This window comes from Euphorbia lathyris, chromosome 4 (genome assembly GCF_963576675.1).
Source record: "Euphorbia lathyris chromosome 4, ddEupLath1.1, whole genome shotgun sequence".
Classification (NCBI taxonomy): Eukaryota; Viridiplantae; Streptophyta; class Magnoliopsida; order Malpighiales; family Euphorbiaceae; genus Euphorbia; species Euphorbia lathyris.
In genome coordinates, this window is record NC_088913.1 from 66861494 (window position 1) to 66881481 (window position 19988).

The 19988-nt window shown below is 34.0% G+C and overlaps 1 protein-coding gene across 1 annotated transcript; it reads right to left on the reverse strand.

Annotated features, from left to right (window-relative positions):
• Positions 1-347: 347 nt before the first annotated feature.
• On the reverse strand, positions 348-2869 carry LOC136226627 (WAT1-related protein At2g39510). Its single transcript, XM_066015213.1, has 7 exons — positions 2634-2869; positions 2481-2543; positions 1648-1764; positions 1318-1558; positions 1059-1220; positions 827-978; positions 348-741 (listed from the first exon to the last, which is right to left on the reverse strand). Exons 1-7 carry the CDS (start codon positions 2816-2818, stop codon positions 582-584), a joined length of 1080 nt encoding a protein of 359 aa, XP_065871285.1. The 5' UTR covers positions 2819-2869; the 3' UTR covers positions 348-581.
• Positions 2870-19988: the final 17119 nt, after the last annotated feature.

A 19988-nucleotide genomic window follows, 5' to 3' on the forward strand; every position in this document is an offset into this window, starting at 1 on the left:
CCGGAGCACTATCACCTGAATTCAGTCGTACAAATAGCATTATTCATTTCAACTGCGTTCGAAATTTTAATTTTTAACAAATCTAAAGAAATTATTTTTATACGTGTTATTATGTGGGTAAGTATAGAGGAATTGTAAAAATCTTATTTCGAACGATAAAACATATTACTTCAAATACAAATGTGTAATCTTTTGTTAACTGAATTTTATGTTCACAACTAAGTAATGTTAACCGAGTTTTATGTTCACAACTAATTCATGTTACCTAGTTTTATGTTCACAACTAAGTAATTTGACAAATAAGAGCTTAATGTGAAAAATAAATAAAGATCAAAACGTTCCTATTTTGAAATAAAAGATCGAAAGCTCATTACACCAAAATCCAAATGTTTGGGAATATATGGTTATTTTGTTTAATTAATACAATATAAATTACAAATATAATTTATGGGCTTCCACTAGGAAAGCTCAAACACAAAAAAGGACTGAATTTGATTTAGTACACAATAATTTTTTAGCAATATAGGCCAGCAAAAACTCTTGTGTTCTACCTCAAAATTGAGACATTTAAATCAATTAATTCAAACTGATTCAACCATTTCTTTTGATTTTGTAAACTCTTCATCCATCACTCCAGTTGGTGTTATTTTATCATCAATCTTTGAAGATGGACTTTGATCCTTGCTCTTCCCCCATAATACCATATATAACCCTACTACTATTACGCCCGCTCCGATCACTCTGCACAAAATCATTAACCGTAAATTAGTCATTTTAATAAAAAAAATATAATGACATATAAAAAAGAACAGATAATAACGCTCACCTTCCTACGTAAATAATCTCCGATAAAACAAACGAACCCAAAATTGTAACAATGACCATGCTTAAAGGATTGAATGCTGTTACAAAAACTGGACCTTTTTCTTTCATTATAATCCCTTGTACATAGTAAGCAATTCCTGAACATATCACTCCCTGCACAAATATATAAATTAATCCAATGAAAAATCTTAAACGACATATAAAAAAGAACGAACGTGTCAGTGATTACTTACACTGTAAACAGCAGCTAATAACTTAGAATCCAAATGAACAGCCCAAGCTGAAGGATTACCCCTTTCCATTACAACAGCAAGTAATGTTCCTTCAATTGTCCCCATCAAACATATCAGAGCCGTCAGTGACAGCTCAGCGGGGTATGTTTTAAGCGTAATCGCCTGTAATTAATTAATTAATCAATCGCTAATTAATTATATTACACTAACAAACTAACTAACTAATTAATTATATAATAATAAAATAATAATTAAGCACCTGAAGAATGATGAAAGCAGACCAGCAAATGCAACCAATTCCAATTAAAATAGCACCTTTAGTAGTTTCATCATGTGTTGCTAATGATGTATTAACAACATGATTAACATAACCTCTTGTCCATGGTAAATCTAGTTTAGCTCCTGTAATTAAGGTCATTAACATGGCTCCTCCTACTGTGACAAGTGTCCCTATCACTTTTGCCCAGCTGTGCACTTTTCTTAACCTAACCTTCTCCAGCCTGGAAATTAATTAATTCTATTGAAATTAATAAATTATGAATAGTAATTAGAAGATAATTAATTGTAATTACTAGTTTTGATTAATTACCTTAATAACCAAGCCATGAGAAATGCAAAAGCTGGGAGGACATTACACATGGTTGCTGCAAAAGTTGCTGTTGTATACTTCATACCAGTGTAGTATAAGTTCTGGTCTATTGTTGGCCTGCATAATATACATTAATTTATTAATTACAACAAGAAAAAAGCATAAAAGTTGCGAAAAATTTAAGTGCCCGTTTGGTTATTTTCTATGTTGCACGGATAGGGAAATAGATATGAACACAAGAACGGAAAAGAACATCAGGAAACATTATCTTTAGAAAAAATAGAACGGAGAAATAGGAAAAACTTGTAAATATAAAAAATATAGGGACATATTTATAGATATTAAAAGTAAAATAAAAAAAGATTTGGTATTTATATTGTAATGACCCAGTCAGGAGTGAGTGATGCTGGAGTAGAAGGCTTGAGCAAAAAGCGGCTCCAAGGGATGTCGATGGGGTTAGAAATGAATTGAATCTTATATAGGACATGGAGAGAGGATGACTGATGCTTATTATACCTATACATCAACTGAGACGCTCTTTTAGCAAAAGAGGAAGTTTTACTTGGTTACAATCATAATTGGAATTGGAATTTGATTGTGTTTACGAGCAAAAACAGTTTTCCAAACTTAAAACGCGTTTTCTATTTTCAATATTTATAGAAAAGCGCCCCGAAAACATGTCGTACTAACGAAAACGAAACTTAGATACTCTACTGAAGAGACTTTTTCGTGCAACATATATAGCTAGTATCTAACAATAAATAGGAAATAAACAACAGATAAACTAAAGAGACGCGCTAAATAGAATAATCAATAGAGAAGGATATTCTTACTCTAGCAATCCGAGAAACATAATCTTAATAAAGGTGGAGAGAGTCATCTTTGGCCTGACTTTCCTGTGATGCAACATATATAAGTAAAAAATGTGTATAAACAATCTCGAACCGATTAATCAGATAAAAAAATGCGAAAGCGGGAATAGTTACCTGTCAAAAATGATAGCAAAAGGAGCAATAACAAGGGTGGCTATAGCATGTCTATAGACAACCAAAACATGTTGGCTCATCCCATGGTTAAGAGCAAATTTTGAAATAATAGACATTCCTGCATACCCAAATTGCAGAAATATCACTGCTAAATATAACTTTGCTCTGTCCCATAAGCTGCCCATTTTTAATATCTCTCTCTTTCTCTGAGAAGAAAGTATAGAATATGGTTTACATACAAAACATTTTAATTTATAGGGAGATTTGTTTCACATAAATACAAAAACAACACGTATTGTTTACAGTCTGGGGACTCCACTAAGTAAGTCCATTTTCACAATATTTAAAATTAAAACTATATAATAAAATTTTATATATGTATATTTGAGGTTTAATGCATGAAGCAAAGATAGATAGCTATGAAAATGGTTTTGGTAGGGATGGAGATTTCTTAAACGTAACCTTTTAATAAAATAAAATAGTTAAAGCATTTTTCATTAAAGGGATTTTTTGATGCAATATTTAGGGGTCTTTTTCTCTTCTTTTTCCTTTTTTTCTGCATTGCTATTTCACGTGATCATGATTTTATTCATTTTGTCTTCTATTCTATTTTAATTCCTTTAATTACCACGTAATTACACCATCATTTTTACATTTATTGATTGTAATTCAGATTGACATTGGCAATAATGAATTTAATGTTTAATTCCATTTATTTTTTTTGAAGAATTCCATTTAGTTTTAAGAAATGAAAATGTAAGATGCATTTAGACTTGTTCATCTTAAATTCCTATAGATATTTATGTATATGAATATGATTAATTTTTAATTTCTATCATTCTAACTAACTTAATTTATTCCGCAAGGTATGCATTTTCTGTATGGTATTATTATATCTATGTTGTTTGCTTTGGGTATATTTGAATTTGGATATTTTTTTTAAGAGTCGTATGCCTATGATTTATTATTATCTAAGCGATTTTATTATTCAATTCAATTAAATAAAAAAAAACACCATGAGTTTGTTGTATTATTGCTTAGGAATTTTTTTTTGTTACACTGTGAAGGCTTACTAAACAAACATAAAAGAAGGAAAAAAAACTTCCGAAGCAACTAATTTATTAAAAGAAAATTAACACTATGTCTATTTCAAAAAATAATTTCCTAAATGTCTGCCGGAGGTACATCAAGCTCATGATGATGTAAAGAAAAACTCCCTATGAAATTCGCAATCCAATCAACAACACGATTTCCTTCCCGATAGATGTGGACAAAGCGAATCTCCTACACTATCTATCCTATAACTCTTGACATTTAGAAATCAATCAAGAAAATGGATGAGTGACAACAACCGAACCTGACATAAAATGAAGGACCAAAGTAAAATCTAACTCAACCACCACATGTTTGAAACCCTTCTCCCAAGCTAATTTCATGACAAGAAAATGCCTTAGAGCAGATGCCAATATTAGTAGCAAAACCTCTTTAATCCAAGCCCTTTACTAGTCGCGAATCAAACCACTTGCAGATGCCAAATCCAGATTACCTTTGCACGGTCCATCCGAGTTGAGATCATGCTAATCAGTCTCCGGAGGATGCCACCTGAGTAAGGACCTTAGGATTAGGGCAAACATAATCCTTCAAGGAGAAAGCATGACGGAATCCTTAGTTTGGAACACAAGGAATGCAAAACCCATATTACTAGCATGCCCCTTTAAAAATGAACTTATTCCTCCACTTCCAAATCTAACAAAGGCTAGTAGCAAACAAAACTCCACTTAATATTATGAACTTTTACCTGAGTGCTAAGGTTAACATCAAACCATGTATCAAAGTCACAAGTGAAAAACAAAGGCTAATGTTGTGACGGGACCAAGTCACCCCAACCGCCTCGCGCTAACTCAATCTCGGAGAAAATTAATTTCATACTCTAGCCTGCCACAAGCAGGACAATCCCAATTCAAAGTGAGATGACAACGAAACTGATTTTTATTACAAGCAAGGTTATTATGAATAATGCTGGATTCATATTCTGGCGTCCCTTCTCCGATGTTTAAGCCAGTCAGAGTACTGATAGAAGGTACAATGACTAAGAAGAAAAGTGAAATAGAGTGATTGTGTACCTTTTACTCTTTGAGGTGACTATTTATAGAGGTAAATGAAGGGTACCCTACAGTTGGGTAGGTTTCCACGTGGAAATGCTTGATTGGCCCATGTGACTATGCAGTTTTGCACCTGTTTCCTTTTCCATAAGTTACGACACATCTTTATGATTAAAAGTGTATGTTTCAAGTTTGTCCGTGTGATTGGGACCCATGTGCTTGGAAGTTATTCCTTTTTGTGTAAGGCTCTTTCATTGTCCACGTGTTCGTCTACTTTCAGCTTCTTTATTTGATGTGATATCACCCAGTAATTAGTAAGTGTATGGTTGTTTATTTCAATGATATACTACTTATTCATAGCCAAACATTTGAAGAACTTATTGAGCACTTCCATGTGGTATTTGATTTGTTGAGAACACATCAACTCCATACTAATACTAAAAAAAGGTGATTTCGTGACGGAGAGTTTGGTGTTCCTTGGTTATATGGTTAGTGGAGAAGGAATTTTGGTGGATGAAGAGAAGGTTAGCTATCTGTGAGTGGCTGACACCTTGTAATGTATGACATATCCCGAGCTTCCATGGGTTATCAATGTTCCATCAGAGGTTCAACCAAAATTTCAGCACGATTGTAGCGCCTCTTACCGAGTGTTTGAAGACGAGTACATGATTCAAATGGGAGGATGAACAAGAGGGAAGTTTTGCACTCATCAAGGAGAGGTTGATCATGGCTTTGGTGCTTGTGTTTTTAGATTTTGATAAAATCTTTGAGGTGGATATGATGCAAGTGGAGTTAGGGTAAAAGGAGGAGTCCCGATGACAGAAAATAGGTCGATTGCCTACTTTAGTGAGAAATTATGCGACTCCTAGAAAAAGTGGGCTACATATGATAAAGAATTGTATGCTATCGTGAGGGTTTTGAAGACATAGGAACACTATCTCATCATGAAGGAATTAATGTTGTACATAGATCATCAAGCTTGAAAGTACTTTACATGTCGTTACCAGTTTCGAGTATCGTTTGGGAGGATCTTGATAACATCCAGATATTGTCCTTGGGGCAAATCCATCTAATCAAATGACATGTGTTCATTCACCTAATATCCCTCTTGGAGGTAGGCCATGATGTTGACCCAAAAAAGGAGTGACACTAGCAAGTGCACTAGGTCCAAGTAATAAAATGAAAGTATATTATCGTCTCCACAGGGATAGGACGGTTGAAAACCAAGATGTCTTTATAGAACAGTCAAGTTTTTATAATGGTAAATTGGGTGACTTAAAATTGAGGTTTGAGTAATTAGGACTAGTTGTAAAGTAAACAGAAAATTAAATAAATCAGAACAGTTGCTAAGCATGCAAAAAAATATAAAGTAGGGTAATTTAGAATTTAAAAAGAACAATATGGAACCGCAACCAGACGGCTAGTGAATAAGCGAATGTTTCCTCTAATGAACAATATTACATATATAGACCCAATGTATCTTTCACTATTCTTACTAGGGCTAAGTCTCCCATTTTCCAAAGATTCTCTAAGAACATGCAAACTAGTTTCCTTTGTGTTTATAAAGACTCCTAAGCATTAAGAACAAGAAAGCCTTTTAACGGTGAATCTAAAAACCTTTGGCACATTGTTTAATCGTGTCTCCATCCTTAAGCAATGTGTGCTAGATGGTGTTTCCATCGCCTAACCCGAGTCTCCTCCGTAATTATTTGACTAATATATAGGCTAGCTAGACCTATAATGAATTAAGCAACCATCTAACAATCATCTAAAGTTATTCTTGTAAACATTAGGGGCGGAATACCACTTGCATCCACCAGCCTAAGGCTGGCTTCAACCTATTGAGTGACTACTCACTCATGCTTATGCTTAAAATACTAAAAATAATTGAAGAAACATAAAATGAAAATAGATTAAAGTGTGAGATCACTAAGGATCTCACTTGAATTCAACAAAGTGGAGAAAACTAAACTTAAAGATGATAAAAAATATGACAGAGATGATCCCCTAGCTTCCTAACAAGGAGCGATATATAGGATCAACATAAAACAAACTAAAATAACAGATAGCCTGCTGCAAATTAGAACAGTCTATAGAGTAAAATAAACAGTCTATAGAAAGAGACAAATGTAGCACAAGCAGACAAAACTGCTCATAAGAGGACAATGTACAACTTTCTATGTGCCAGAGAAGACACATGCATAACACTACTTGTTCAGAAATTATTACATCAGCCTTGAAACTCAATATTTCTCTTTCCCCAAGCATCTGCCTCACGTGACCTCTATTTCTCTCTCCTAGTTTGACCGTTCTTGACCCTTTTAGAACACGTAGAAACATCGAGGAACAACCTGCACAGATAAGGCAAATTATAAAAATTTATGGATAATAATCGGTTCATTTCAACTCTAAATTATGTCTAAATCCCGTGATTACATGGGTGTAATTTGCATTTATCAAAGGATGAGTGTAATGCCCTTATGGCTAACAATACTTGACCCTAGTCTCGAACATTGCAAATTTAGTGGACCATGTATTGATATTTTAAACAATAATTGTGTTCGAATGGTTCATTAGAGATATATAAAGCTCGATTGTTGGTCAGAGGTTTTCATCAGTAGCCAGACATTGATTACATCGCGAATTTTAGTCTAGTTATGAAGCCTACGACCATTTGTCTCATCTAACTTTAGCAGTTTTTATACATTTGGGATGTTTTTCACTTGGATGTTTTAATGGTTTCTTACATGGTGATATGACAAATATGATTTACATGACACAACCTACGGGCTTTCTTGATCCTTATTGCCCTACAATTGTCTGCGAATTCCATAAATCATTATACGAGCTTAAACAATCCTTACGAGTGTTCTATGAGAAATTACATTCGATCCTTCGCATGTTCGATTTTCAAGGTTCTAAAATTTATTGTTCCTTTATGTTTTGATTGAAGGTCGTGTTCGCCTTTACTACTTGATCTATATTGATGATTTACTACTTACAGTAAATGATCCTACACTATTATGCAAAGTTATGACATATATGGATCAATTGCATTTTTTCTCAAGAGATTAGGTTTGCCCTACTTTGGTGTGATAATCTCAGTGTAGTGTATTTGACAGTAAATCTAGTCTTTAATAATCAAAGCAAATATTTGGAGATTGATTTTTATTTTGTTCGTGACAAAGTTCATTCTAAAGCTCTTGTTATACGGTACATTGTTAGAAGTTGATCATGTGAGAGATAAATATAAGATCTATGATTGAGCCTTAACTATAAGCATGTGCTTTTAGTTCAATTGGTTCTATGACATGGTATTAGAGCCTCTTGAACCAAATGGTCAAGGATTCGAGTCGTGACAATCTGATTAATTTCTGTTGTTAAAAAACACATGGTGGGATCTATGATTGTGCCTTAACTTGGTCTTGCTTCCAATTGTTGTGTAACTAGTTCATTGTTCGATCACCCAATATTCACTTGAGGAAGTAGGGGTGTGCATCGGTTCAAAACCAAACCGAAATAACCGAATATTAAAATTACTAAAATAATTAACACCGAACCGAATAGTATGTAAAACCGAAATATTCGGTTCGGTTTGAAACCGAACAAACCGAATTAGAAATAAAAATTAATGTATTTTCTTATTAAATTTATCTCAAAAAAAATGGAAATACTTCCAAAATATATCTATATTGGCTTATTATCTCAACAATATTAAAAAAACTAAACTCGTAACATCTAATTATGTGTGTGTATATAAAATAATGTAGAATATACGATTTGGGCTTTTTACATTTTTTTTGTCAAACCAAACCGAACCGAATACCAAAAACACATAAAACTAAAACCGATGCTGAACCGATATGTCAAAAAACTGAACTGAAAAATCATATTCAATCGGTTCGGTTTGGTTCAGTGTGCGGTTTAAACCAGACCGATGAACACCCCTACGAGGGAGGGGGTGTAACAAAAATAGTATTAAATTAAAATTATTGTTAAAATAGGATTCAATTTTATTCTCCTAAGTAACTAGTCTAGGTTAGATGAGTTGAATAGGACTAGGGTTTCTGCCTCACTTTTGTATAAATATGTAATAAAAGCCAAGAGGAATTTTCATAAAAAAATAAAATAAAAATCTATTTTAGCAGTCTAAAATACTATTCACGTGCCTTAGACATAATATAATATGGAGTATAATCAATGAAATTATTATTTTTTTTATTGAGACTTAATTATCAATTTAAATTTATAAGTAAAATACTATTTTTGATATGATACAAAAGTCTTTTAAATCAACTGCTGGATGATTAAAATCCTAAATATCCTATTTATTGATTAAATTTCAACATATAATAATAAAATGGATATATGATGTATACATTTTAATTTTGGTGCGAATTCCCGTGTTTAGATATGTTAGAGATAACAATAAAAGTTTTACTTAAACTTCGTTAATCGGTTTAAACTTTTAGTTCAAATGATTATTTGATATAGTATGAGACTGTTAGACCAAGTGATTGAGAGTTCAAATATTGACAAACTCATTTATTTGTAAATTATCAAAACTTGGTAATGTAGACATATGTTGTACACGTTTCAAGTCCAGAAGGATTTTTTTGTATAAAATGTGTGAGAAATTATAATAAAAATGATTAGAGGTTAATGTGTTTATCAATAAAAAAAAAAATCAAAAAGTTAATGATTATAATTTTAATATGAAACAAACAATATATATATTTATATATAAACAGAAGACAACAACTTCAAATGATTAAATGAAATTTTAATTGTTCTATAGAAAGAGAGAGTACAAATTGAATTCTTAATATTTTTTCTTATAAATTAAATAGAGACATACCCTTTTTTGGGTCATAAAGAATTGGGTGCAAGCAATGTATAATGTATGATATATATGTATATAGCCACATCCGTAAGATATGTATATGAGTCCATAGGACTTGGCATATGGTCAAATCCTACATAAATTAATCTATATCTTCTGCTTTGTCACTAATCCACTCATATCTTAATCCAAATTTTGACTTTTAACTATATATATATATATAAAAGGTGCAAAATTTACTCCTAATATTTACAGTCAAATCGGAGATTAATATAAGATATATGATTGGGTCTTAACTATCAATTCAAGCTTTTAGTTTAATCGGTTCCTTGACATGGTATCAGAGCCTATAGGACCAAACGGTCGAGGGTTCGAGTCCCGACAACCTCATTAATTTGATGAATTAATAAAACACATGGCGGGATGGGCCTGTGTTGTGCACGCTGCAAGCCCAATGGGCATTTGCGTGTGGGGGTGTGTCGGATCTTAATATAAGATATATGATTGGGCCTTAACTATCAGCTCGAGCTTTTAGTTCAAACGGTTCCTTGACAAATTTTTCCCTTAATATTTAAAATTGTGCAATTTTACTCATAACGTTGGCAGCTAAAAAGATTACATTTTCCTTATTTAATAGTAGAATTGGAGATTAATATTTATAAATTCGGTGAAATATTTAATTTTTTTTATCCAATTTGTACAAAAGACATTATATATATATATTTTTTTTAAATTTCACGTCTAAGCATATGTTTGTGATCTGTTACTAATGAGTGATAAAATGACGCACATGTGAAGTGTAGATGATAAGATTAATGACTGAGAAGACAGTTTGATTAAGCACATGTGAAGTGCAGATGACAAGATTTACCGAGAAGAGAGTTTATGAATTATTTCTCATATTGACCTAATTCATCAATATTAAAGGTAAAATTACTCTTAACTGTCAATATTAGAAGTAAAATTGCATCAGACATTATAGATAAAAGTAGTCGTGGCTGTAAATGTTAAGAGTATTTTATTCCATAATTATACATGAGATTTGCCTATGATACTTCTAAAAAATAATTAAAAATAAACAATTAGTGGGTCTCATATTCACATATTGGGATTAATTATGGATTATTGAGTGGATGGAATTGGTGGTTAGCTCTTAATCAAAAGTAACTTTTTATTTCCATTAGCTCATAATTTCACCTTTTTATGCATCCATAATATGGTTACCATATAAATTAGTTAAACTATTTTTATCACTAGCAAAATTGCAATCCTTCTCATTCTCTAATAACTTCATTATGTTGAGTGTGTCATCATCTTTTTATATATATATATATATATAAATTAAATTAAGTAGTAGTTTACTAAAACTATGTCTTCTTGCCCATTGTTGGATTTTATGGCTAGAAACCTAACCCAAGGTAACAAGTCTATATTATTCTTTAATTTGGTCTTTTTTTTTATAGTGCAATTATTATTTTTAGTTCTATTTATTGGAAGTATTGCAGTAATATGATACAAATAATTTAGTTTATTATAACAAGTATTGTACAAAAACAATAATAATGCTAGAGAGAAAAGAAATATAATATTTTATGAATTAATGGTTTCATTTGATTAATATCATATACTTATTTATATAAATACAACACACGTAAAATAAAAATTCAATACACGTAAATAAACGTTACCTATTTTTTCTGCTACGTATTGAAGTTTTTGGTTTTTTATTTCCTCATTTCTTTTGCCGACATTTAGTTTTGTGTTCTCTTTTTTTTTGTTTCTTTCTTGTCATTTTTATTTTTAGTTATTGTTAAAGTTGTCGACTCTAACTTATGAATTTGAAATCACATGTTTCAACACTCATCTTAATGTTTTGTTAACAAACACCAAGTTTCTTTTCTATCAAACTCAAACCTATTTATTTATTTGAAAGTGTTTTCATAAAAATATATGTAATATGAGTTTCATTTTTGCAACGAATCAAGTTACTTCGCATTAGTTGTAAGCTTCACATACAACATGAAACTTGATCTTTATGTGCTTCATTTTTTTTTTTATGTTGGACTTGTAATTAGATAGTGCTGAATTTTGCTCATATATGCCAAACTTGTTCTATGCCATATTACCGGGTAAATTTTATCAATGATGTACAACTTTTGCCTCATTCCAGATTTTAGTGCACAACCTTCATTTTGTCTCATTAATATGTACGAGCTTATATGTGATCTCCCACTATGGTGTGTTGAAACACAAATGTCCACAGTGTTTTTGAATGTGACAAAAATAAATCAGAACCCTAAAAGAAGTAAACTAAAATTGATTTATTTACTAATCTTGTGTGTTGAGTGTATTGAACTAAGTTATAGCAAAGAAAAACAGAAGGGGTTTGAGAAAAATTAAAGGCTTATCATTCAACCGGAGGACTACATCGTGTAATAAAGCCTGATCAATTATCCGGAAGACCATACTTGCATCCGGGGTCCGCAAGATAGAGGAGATAAACAACTGGCATGCTTATTCTCAAGGTTTGATCTAAAAGATAAGTGACACAGTGGGCACGTCAGATCAATGTACCTATTCCATAGTAGTAGACAGAAAAGGTGGCAGAATTACACGGCCCAAGACTGAAGTTGTGGATGTGTGGCAGACCTTTTCACCTACCAGACAAAAAGGTGTCAGGAGAGGATAAGACAACCTCCGTTCTATCAGAACGGTAACTTCAAGTTCAAACGGATCTTTTGATTCCATCTGCATATAAATAGAAGCTCACAAGCTTCATTTCAAGTTGACGAAATCCAAAAACTTTCAAGCAAAATCAATCTTCAAAAGCAATAGTCAAACACTCAAGCATTGTTCTTATTTTGTTCGTCCAAGGATATTGTTTAGATCTTCATTGTATTTCTTGTAAAAGAAAAATCACTGTTCATAATATTTTCTATTGGAAGCCCTGTTGTTTGCTTCGGTCATAGGCAAGCAATAGAAGTATAGATAAGTTGAGAGATTGTAAAGGAAGGTACTTTATAGAGGCTCTATCTATTTGTAAAAGGTTTTGTGCTCTACCTCCGAAAGAGTGTTCTAGTGGATTAAAGCCCAAAAGAAGGTATTCTAGGAACTGGATGTAGGCTGGAGGCCGAACCAGGATAAGTCTGCTGAGTAACTATTTTCTAATCTCTGACCTGCTGCTTCTGATCATTTACATGCTATAACTAATCTTGCATAAAATCGTATTGCTACTTCTGTCACGTCATTTAGTTATTCAAGTAGTGCATTGTGTTCTGTCATTTAATAAGTTTATACATCAAAGCTCAGAAGGCAATAATCGGTGATCAGATTTGTAAGGTTGAATTGCTCCTCTGTCTATCTTAAAGCCAGCCTCTGATCTCAATTATTGTGCGATCTAAGAATCTTGTGCTAACTAAGTGAGAATTTATTAAAGAGGTAAAATTACCTAATAGTTCCATTCACCCCCCCCCCCCCCTTTGGAACTAATACCATCTCACTAGGGACCAACACAGTGTACAATATGTAAAAATGGACGGTCAATGCATGATCAATGTGGCACCTCAGCAGTTTTCATTCCACTCATTAATAAATCACATGTGCAATTATTGAAATACCCCCGTCCCTCCTAAATATAAAAATAAAGTTAGACTCTCTCTCTCTCTCCTTCATTCAACTCCTCTTTATATCTTTCCCTTTCTTTCTCTAACTCTCTTTCTCTAAAAAAGCTAAAAAAGTAGAAGGGTTGATCAGATTATTATAAAGGCAAAAGCAAAAAAGGCAGTCAGTTTTTATTTTTCTTTCAATGTTTTTTCAAATCAGAATTTGGAGTTTCATCTTCTTCTCTACTCGAACAATCCATGAATCGTTCCATCTCCCAACCATTTCCAACACCACCATCTACCTCTCTCCCCCTGTCTCATCCCCCAATCACTGCCACCACTGCATAACTTGATACAAGAGTGACTATATTTTCTCTCATCGTGCGTGAATCCTTTGGCCTCATGACAATTATCTAATGAAATAAGGCGTCAATCTTGATTTTAATGAAATTGAATCCGATAATGGAATATTTCTGAGTTTTCTCTCTATTCAGTTTTCTTCCCCTCAATCAATGCAAGGCACATCTCAAGTTGATTTAATGTAAAAGAAATGCAATAAGCAAAATTCTATACGACTTCAAACTTCAACAATGCACTAAATTATAGGCTTAATAGACATCCAACCCCCTAAACTTATAACTTTTTTTCACCTGGCCCCCTCAACTTAAGGGACAACCTCTTAACCCCCTTAACTCTCCAAAAACATCACATACAACCCCTTAAACTTACAACTTTTTTTCACCTGGCCCCCTCAACTTAGGGGACAACCTCTCAACCCCTTCAACTCTCTAAAAACATCACATATAGCCCATTAACGCCTGCGTCGCTCTGACATGGAATAAGTTGGGATTGCACTCATTAGAAAGCGCGTGAAGGTGGCTTTAGAAACTTAAACGGTAAAAAAATCTTCTTTCTTCTTAAATCCCTAACGTTCTTCTCCTCAGAAATCCTTCCTTCATCTTTTCCGATTCCTTCGATTCACCTCTTTTCTGTCTCCGATCGGTCTCTGGTTCAAGTTCAACAGTAAGTATTCATCTCCTTCATCTCCTTTATTCCTCCTCTACCTTCTTTTTTTTATTCTTCTCATTCGCCTCTTTCTTCTTCTGAGATAATTTTTTTTTTGTCAATTAGGTTAGGGCTTGTGTTGTTCTTGAAACCGATTTCATGGTGGGTACTCATGAATCATGTTTTTATGGTGAATATGTTGTACTTAAGGTTTCGTGGAAACCTGCAAATCAAGGAAGAAGACTCTACGGATGCCCAAATTATGGGGTAATTTATATGGAAAAATTTAAGAAAAAAAATGACATGTGGCATTGGTGTGGTCAACAAGCGCGTTTTCTACACAAATCAATATTTTGACCGGATATAGGGATGTAAGGGGATGTATGGATGTTTTTGGAGAGTTAAGAGGGTTGAGAGGTTGTCCCCTAAGTTGAAGGGGCCAGGTGAAAAAAATTTACAAGTTTAAGGAGTTGTATGTGATGTTTTTGGAGAGTTAAGGGGGTTGAGAGGTTATACCCTAAGTTGAGGGGGCCAGGTGAAAAAAAGTTACAAGTTTAGGGGGCTGGGTACCTATTAACCCTAAATTATAATGACAATGATGTAGTGAAATAAGGTGCCGATATTGAGTTTGATGAAATCGATTACGATAATGGCAGAGTTTTCTCTCTATTCAGTTTGCCTCTCTTTTGGTTCATGTGTTCTCTTCTTCTTTGCGATAATGGCAGCGTTCTGAGTTTTCTCTCTATTCAGTTTGCCTCTCTTTTGCTTCCTGCATTTTCTTATTCTTCTTTCCACTCTCGATGCCTTTCTTTTGCTTCTTGCGCTCTCTTCTTCTCCTTCTCCTTTTCACTCTCCCTATCTTTCGGGAATATTTTTCCTAACACAATCCATGTATATGCACATAGAAAAAAGAAATCCAAAATCCAACAAATCAACCATTAGATTCATTTTGAGTACGCGCAAGAGATCTTCATACCTGCATCTATATGGTAAATTACAGTAGTGGATTTATGAAAAAGGGTTTTAGAGAGAGAAAAGTAAGAGAGAGGAAGATAATGCACGTTAATGGTGGGTTTAGGAAGAAAACCCAAATAAGGGTATTTTAGTAATTATATATATGGTGGGGTGAATTTTTAAATTTTTGACCGATCAAACTGATGTCATCGCGCATTGACTTCGTGTTGATCAGTCATTTTTACCTGTTGTACACTATAATGCGAGGTCATATATACAGTCGTACATATTAGTAAGACAAAATAAAGGTTGTACACCAAACTGTAAAATGAGACACATATTGTACACCATTGATGAAATTTACCCCCATATTACTTGATTGATTGTTGAACATGTTGCATCTCATCTTTTATGGTTGATTATGTTACTGTGAGCATAGATTTATCCGGTCTCAATGATTATATATCAATTATGCCTTTGTTTGTGTTATTAATGAAGTGGGTTCTTAGTTCTTGTTGACAATCCAAATCCCCAAAAGTCTTGAGTCCTTAAGATTTTCACTTTTATTCTCTTTTCTACTTTATAGAGTCATGCAGCTCAATTTGGGTAATAATAGAGTTGTACAACTCAAGTTATTTCTTCTTTTTGAGCACAATATTTCTCTATCATTTTCTAATTTGTTTGAGTCAAGGGCTCAAATAATGGGTTGTGTGACTCACTTAATGTGAGTCATCACATCTCTCCTTATGAAAAGTGCATTGTGTTTAGGGCTGTAATCGAGCCGAGCCGAGCCGAGCTTTGGCCTGTTTAAGCTCGGCTCGCTATAAAATTAATGAGCTCGAGCTCGAGCCCGAGCCGAGCCCGAACCGAGCTTCGAGCTTGTTTCGAATCCAAAATCTTCTCTTGGACTTGGCTCATTAAGAAAATTATCTAACCATAAATTGTTTGTGAGTAAATTGTTAATTATATTTGTGAAGTTTGCTCGCAAATAACTCTTTAATTTTATACATAAACAAGCTCACAAGCAAAGTTTGTGAATAAATAAACAAGATGCTTACAAATAGTTCATCTATTACTCATTTATTATGTTTGTGAACAAACTCATCTAATAGCAAATGAAATAATATTAAATTTAGATATTTGTGAACTAACACAAAACTATATAGTTTTCTACAAAACTAAAATTTGTTCATAAATATTCTAATCGAGCCTGGTCGTGAGCTTTCGAGTCAAGCTTTGGCCTGCTCAAGCTTGGCTCGTTTACGAACCGAGCCATTAAATCGTGTTCATCAGCGGCTCGTTTACAAATCGAGCCGAGTCAAGCCGATCACCGAGCTGCTCATGAGTGGCTCTGTTCATTTACAACCCTAATTGTGTTGATGTGGTGGAGAAAACCAATAGAGCGATGTTGGAAAAGCGTCAATAGTACACCTTATTAGTAATAGGCTCATATGTGCATCGTTACGAAAATATTATTTGTATTTGTTATCATAAACTCAAGTTACATATAGTCTAGTCCAATCAAGTTGACTAGATATAGGTTTGTATGATATAAATTATATTTTTATAACAGGTTTAGTTAACGCACGTTACAAATAGTTCAATCAGCACACAACTGATTGAGTATTTATAACGGTTTACATATACGCCCCTTAAACAACAAATTTATCGTACAATAAATGTATATTTTGAAAATTGAAATTCCTTTCTATCAATTTTAAGTGTGACCTTCTAAATCCACAATTTATAATTCCACCTTTTATATATATATAATTCTCATTTTTCCATTATATATTTTGTTGAGGTTTTTTTTTTGTTATTTCTTTATTGCATCTTTGTTTGTTGATGCATCTTTGTCTCTTTTTATGGACGTTTTTCTACGTCATTGTTTTTTGTACCGTTACTTCTATATTTTTTTTGTGTTCATTTTAAAAATTATTTCAAATGTTTTGAAGATTACTTGGAAAATTATAGGCTTTTTGCAGATGTAGTTTTCGACGAGCATAATTCAAAAGTGAGTATTAAGCAGTCTTAAATTTGTTTTTTTATCTTTAAAGATAATTTTTTTATGATGTATGTCTGGTTTTTTGGTTGTATATAGATAATTTTATGATTATACTCTAATTAGAAGCTGAGGTTCATGATGAATTTGAGAAGCTATTAAGAAGATCATGACCGATAAGACAAGATAAGAAGAGCCAACTCAAGTAGAAAAATCATATCATGGTGATATTGTTATTGGGAGGTGTGAGAAATCACAACATAAGCTGAAACAAAGGAAAAGTGAGGGGAAGTAAACGAAGGGTTGGAATTAAGAACTATTAATTTAGAAATCTTTTTTTTTTTTACATTTGCATTAATTTAGTTCTCGATGAAGATCGTGAAGAAGCAACAAAGACATGATATGTACTGATTTACAATTTATTATTTAAAATATTATTATACATGTTTTATTTAAGATTAATAAAATTATTTGATGATTATATAACTTGATACATATATAGGGTAAATTACCTATGGCTACCAAATTTAGTCTATTTTCATGGTATGACCACTAAATTTTAAAATTGTTAGGAATAATTAAAATTACGATAAACGAAAATAAGTAGACACACAAGAATTGTTTACACAGTTCACCACTCAATATGAATGACTACGTCTGGGGGCACTACCAAGCCAGGATATTTACTATAATGAATGAGATGCGGATTACAGAGAAAGAGGTTACATTTATACTCCTGAAACCCTAACCGTCTGAAACCCTAATCGCTGCAGTTGGGTCCATCGCTTCAGTTGGGCCTATATATATTAGTCTCCATAAGCCCAACAATGTCCCACCTGGAGACTAAATCCGTCATCTGATGGAAGTGCCATGCCTTTAACTTAATTACCAAGGCCAGCTGAAGCCATACATAGCTTCAGCTTCTCTAAGGTTACAACCTTAGTCAACATGTCTGCAGGATTCTCTATGCCTGGAATCTTCATCAACTGCAATTGCCTTCCTCTCCAAGAGATGACGTATGTAGTGATACTTCAACTCTATGTGCTTTGTTCTTGAGTGAAAGGCGGGATTCTTTGCCAAATGAATGGCACTCTAACTGTCGCTGTACAGAATAGGATCCTTCTGCTCCTTTCCCAACTCACGCAAGAAATTCTGCAACCATACCATCTCCTTACTAGCCTCAGTCACTACAACATACTCAGCTTCTGTAGTAGACAAAGCCACCACCTTCTGCAGCTTTGAAGCCCAAGAGACAACAGTACCACCCAATGTGAAGATATATCCGGTTGTACTTCTTCTCTTGTCAAGGTCACTAGATGCCAAATCTGCATCCACATATCCTATCAACATAACTTCCTTGCCCTCAAAACATAAGGCATGTTCAGTGGTTCCCTTCAGGTATCTCAAAATCCACTTTACTGCTTCCCAATGCTTCTTACCAGGGTCTCCCATAAAACGACTAACAACTCCCACAGCATGTGCAATATCCGGCCTTGTGCACACCATTGCATACATCAAGCTGCCAATTGCTGAGGCATACGGAGTTCTCTCCATCTGGACTCGCTCTTCTCTGCTCTTGGGTGAGTCATGTTTAGATAGCTTGAAATGGCTACCCAAAGGAATCGTAGCTGGCTTGGCATCTTGAATGCCGAATCTAATCAAGACCTTCTTGATATACTCAGCTTGTGAGAGATACAACTTTCCAGCCTTCCTATCTCTTTCAATCGTCATGCCCAGAATCTTCTTAGCTTCTCCGAAATCTTTCATAGCAAACCGCTCAGATAACTGCTTCTTCAGTTTTCTCACTTCTCGAGCACTCGACCCTGCAATCAGCATATCATCAACATATAACAGTAAAATTATGTAGCCTTCATTCAATTTCCTGAAGTAACAACAATGATCAGCTTCACTCCTCACGAACTCAATTTCATACATGAATCCGTCAAATTTCTTATACCACTGTCTTGGAGCTTGTTTCAGACCATACAAGCTCTTGTTCAACTTGCACACAAGCTCAGCGTTATCAGACTCATAGCCCTGAGGTTGCTTCATATAGATGTCTTCATCTAAGTCCCCATGAAGAAATGTCATTTTTACATCCATTTGCTGCAGCTCCAAATCTTCTGCAGCTACCATACTCAACACTAAACGAATAGTAGTCAGCTTCACCACTGGAGTAAAAACGTCAGTATAATTTATACCGTACCTCTGCTGAAAGCCTTTCACGACCAGCCTTGCCATGTAGCGTTTACTACCATCAGCCTCTTCTTTGACTCTGAAAATCCACCTGTTTTGTAGAGCCTTCTTACCCTTTGGAAGCTCAACAAGTTCCCAGGTGCCATTGGTCATCAAGGAATCCATCTCATCATCTATTGCAAGCCTCCACTTGCTTGCATCCTCTCCACAAGATGCCTCCAAGTAGCTTTCTGGTTCACCACTATCTGTCAGTAGCATGTAGTTGCTTGAAGGCGTGTACTTATCAGGTGCTCTACGCTCTCTAGTGGATCTGCGTAGTGTAATCGCTGGAGTTTGGGGTTCTTCTTCCTCCTCAACAACTACCTTCTTGCTCCCACCAGAATTCGTGATGTCTAGCTCCATTATCTCTGGTTCTGAATCAGCAGTATTAGATGCTCCCAGACTATCCTTGTACATTATCTGCTCATTGAAAACAACGTCCCAACTGCGAATAATCTTCCTGTTCTGACTATCCCAGAACCGATATCCGAAATCATCACCACCGTATCCAATAAATGTGCACTTAACAGACTTTGCATCTAACTTACTTCTCTCAAGGGGAGCAATATGAACATATGAATCACATCCAAATACTCGTAGAAAGGATAGATT

Bases quoted from the DNA above. Each gene is read 5' to 3' on its own strand.
- LOC136226627 (XM_066015213.1), bottom strand. From the start codon at position 2,818: ATGGGCAGCTTATGGGACAGAGCAAAGTTATATTTAGCAGTGATATTT. The intron at 2,544-2,633 runs GTAACTATTCCC...GTTGCATCACAG, and splicing joins TTTGCTATCATTTTTGACAG to GAAAGTCAGGCCAAAGATGA. The intron at 979-1,058 runs GTAAGTAATCAC...ATATTTGTGCAG, and splicing joins TATTAGCTGCTGTTTACAGT to GGAGTGATATGTTCAGGAAT.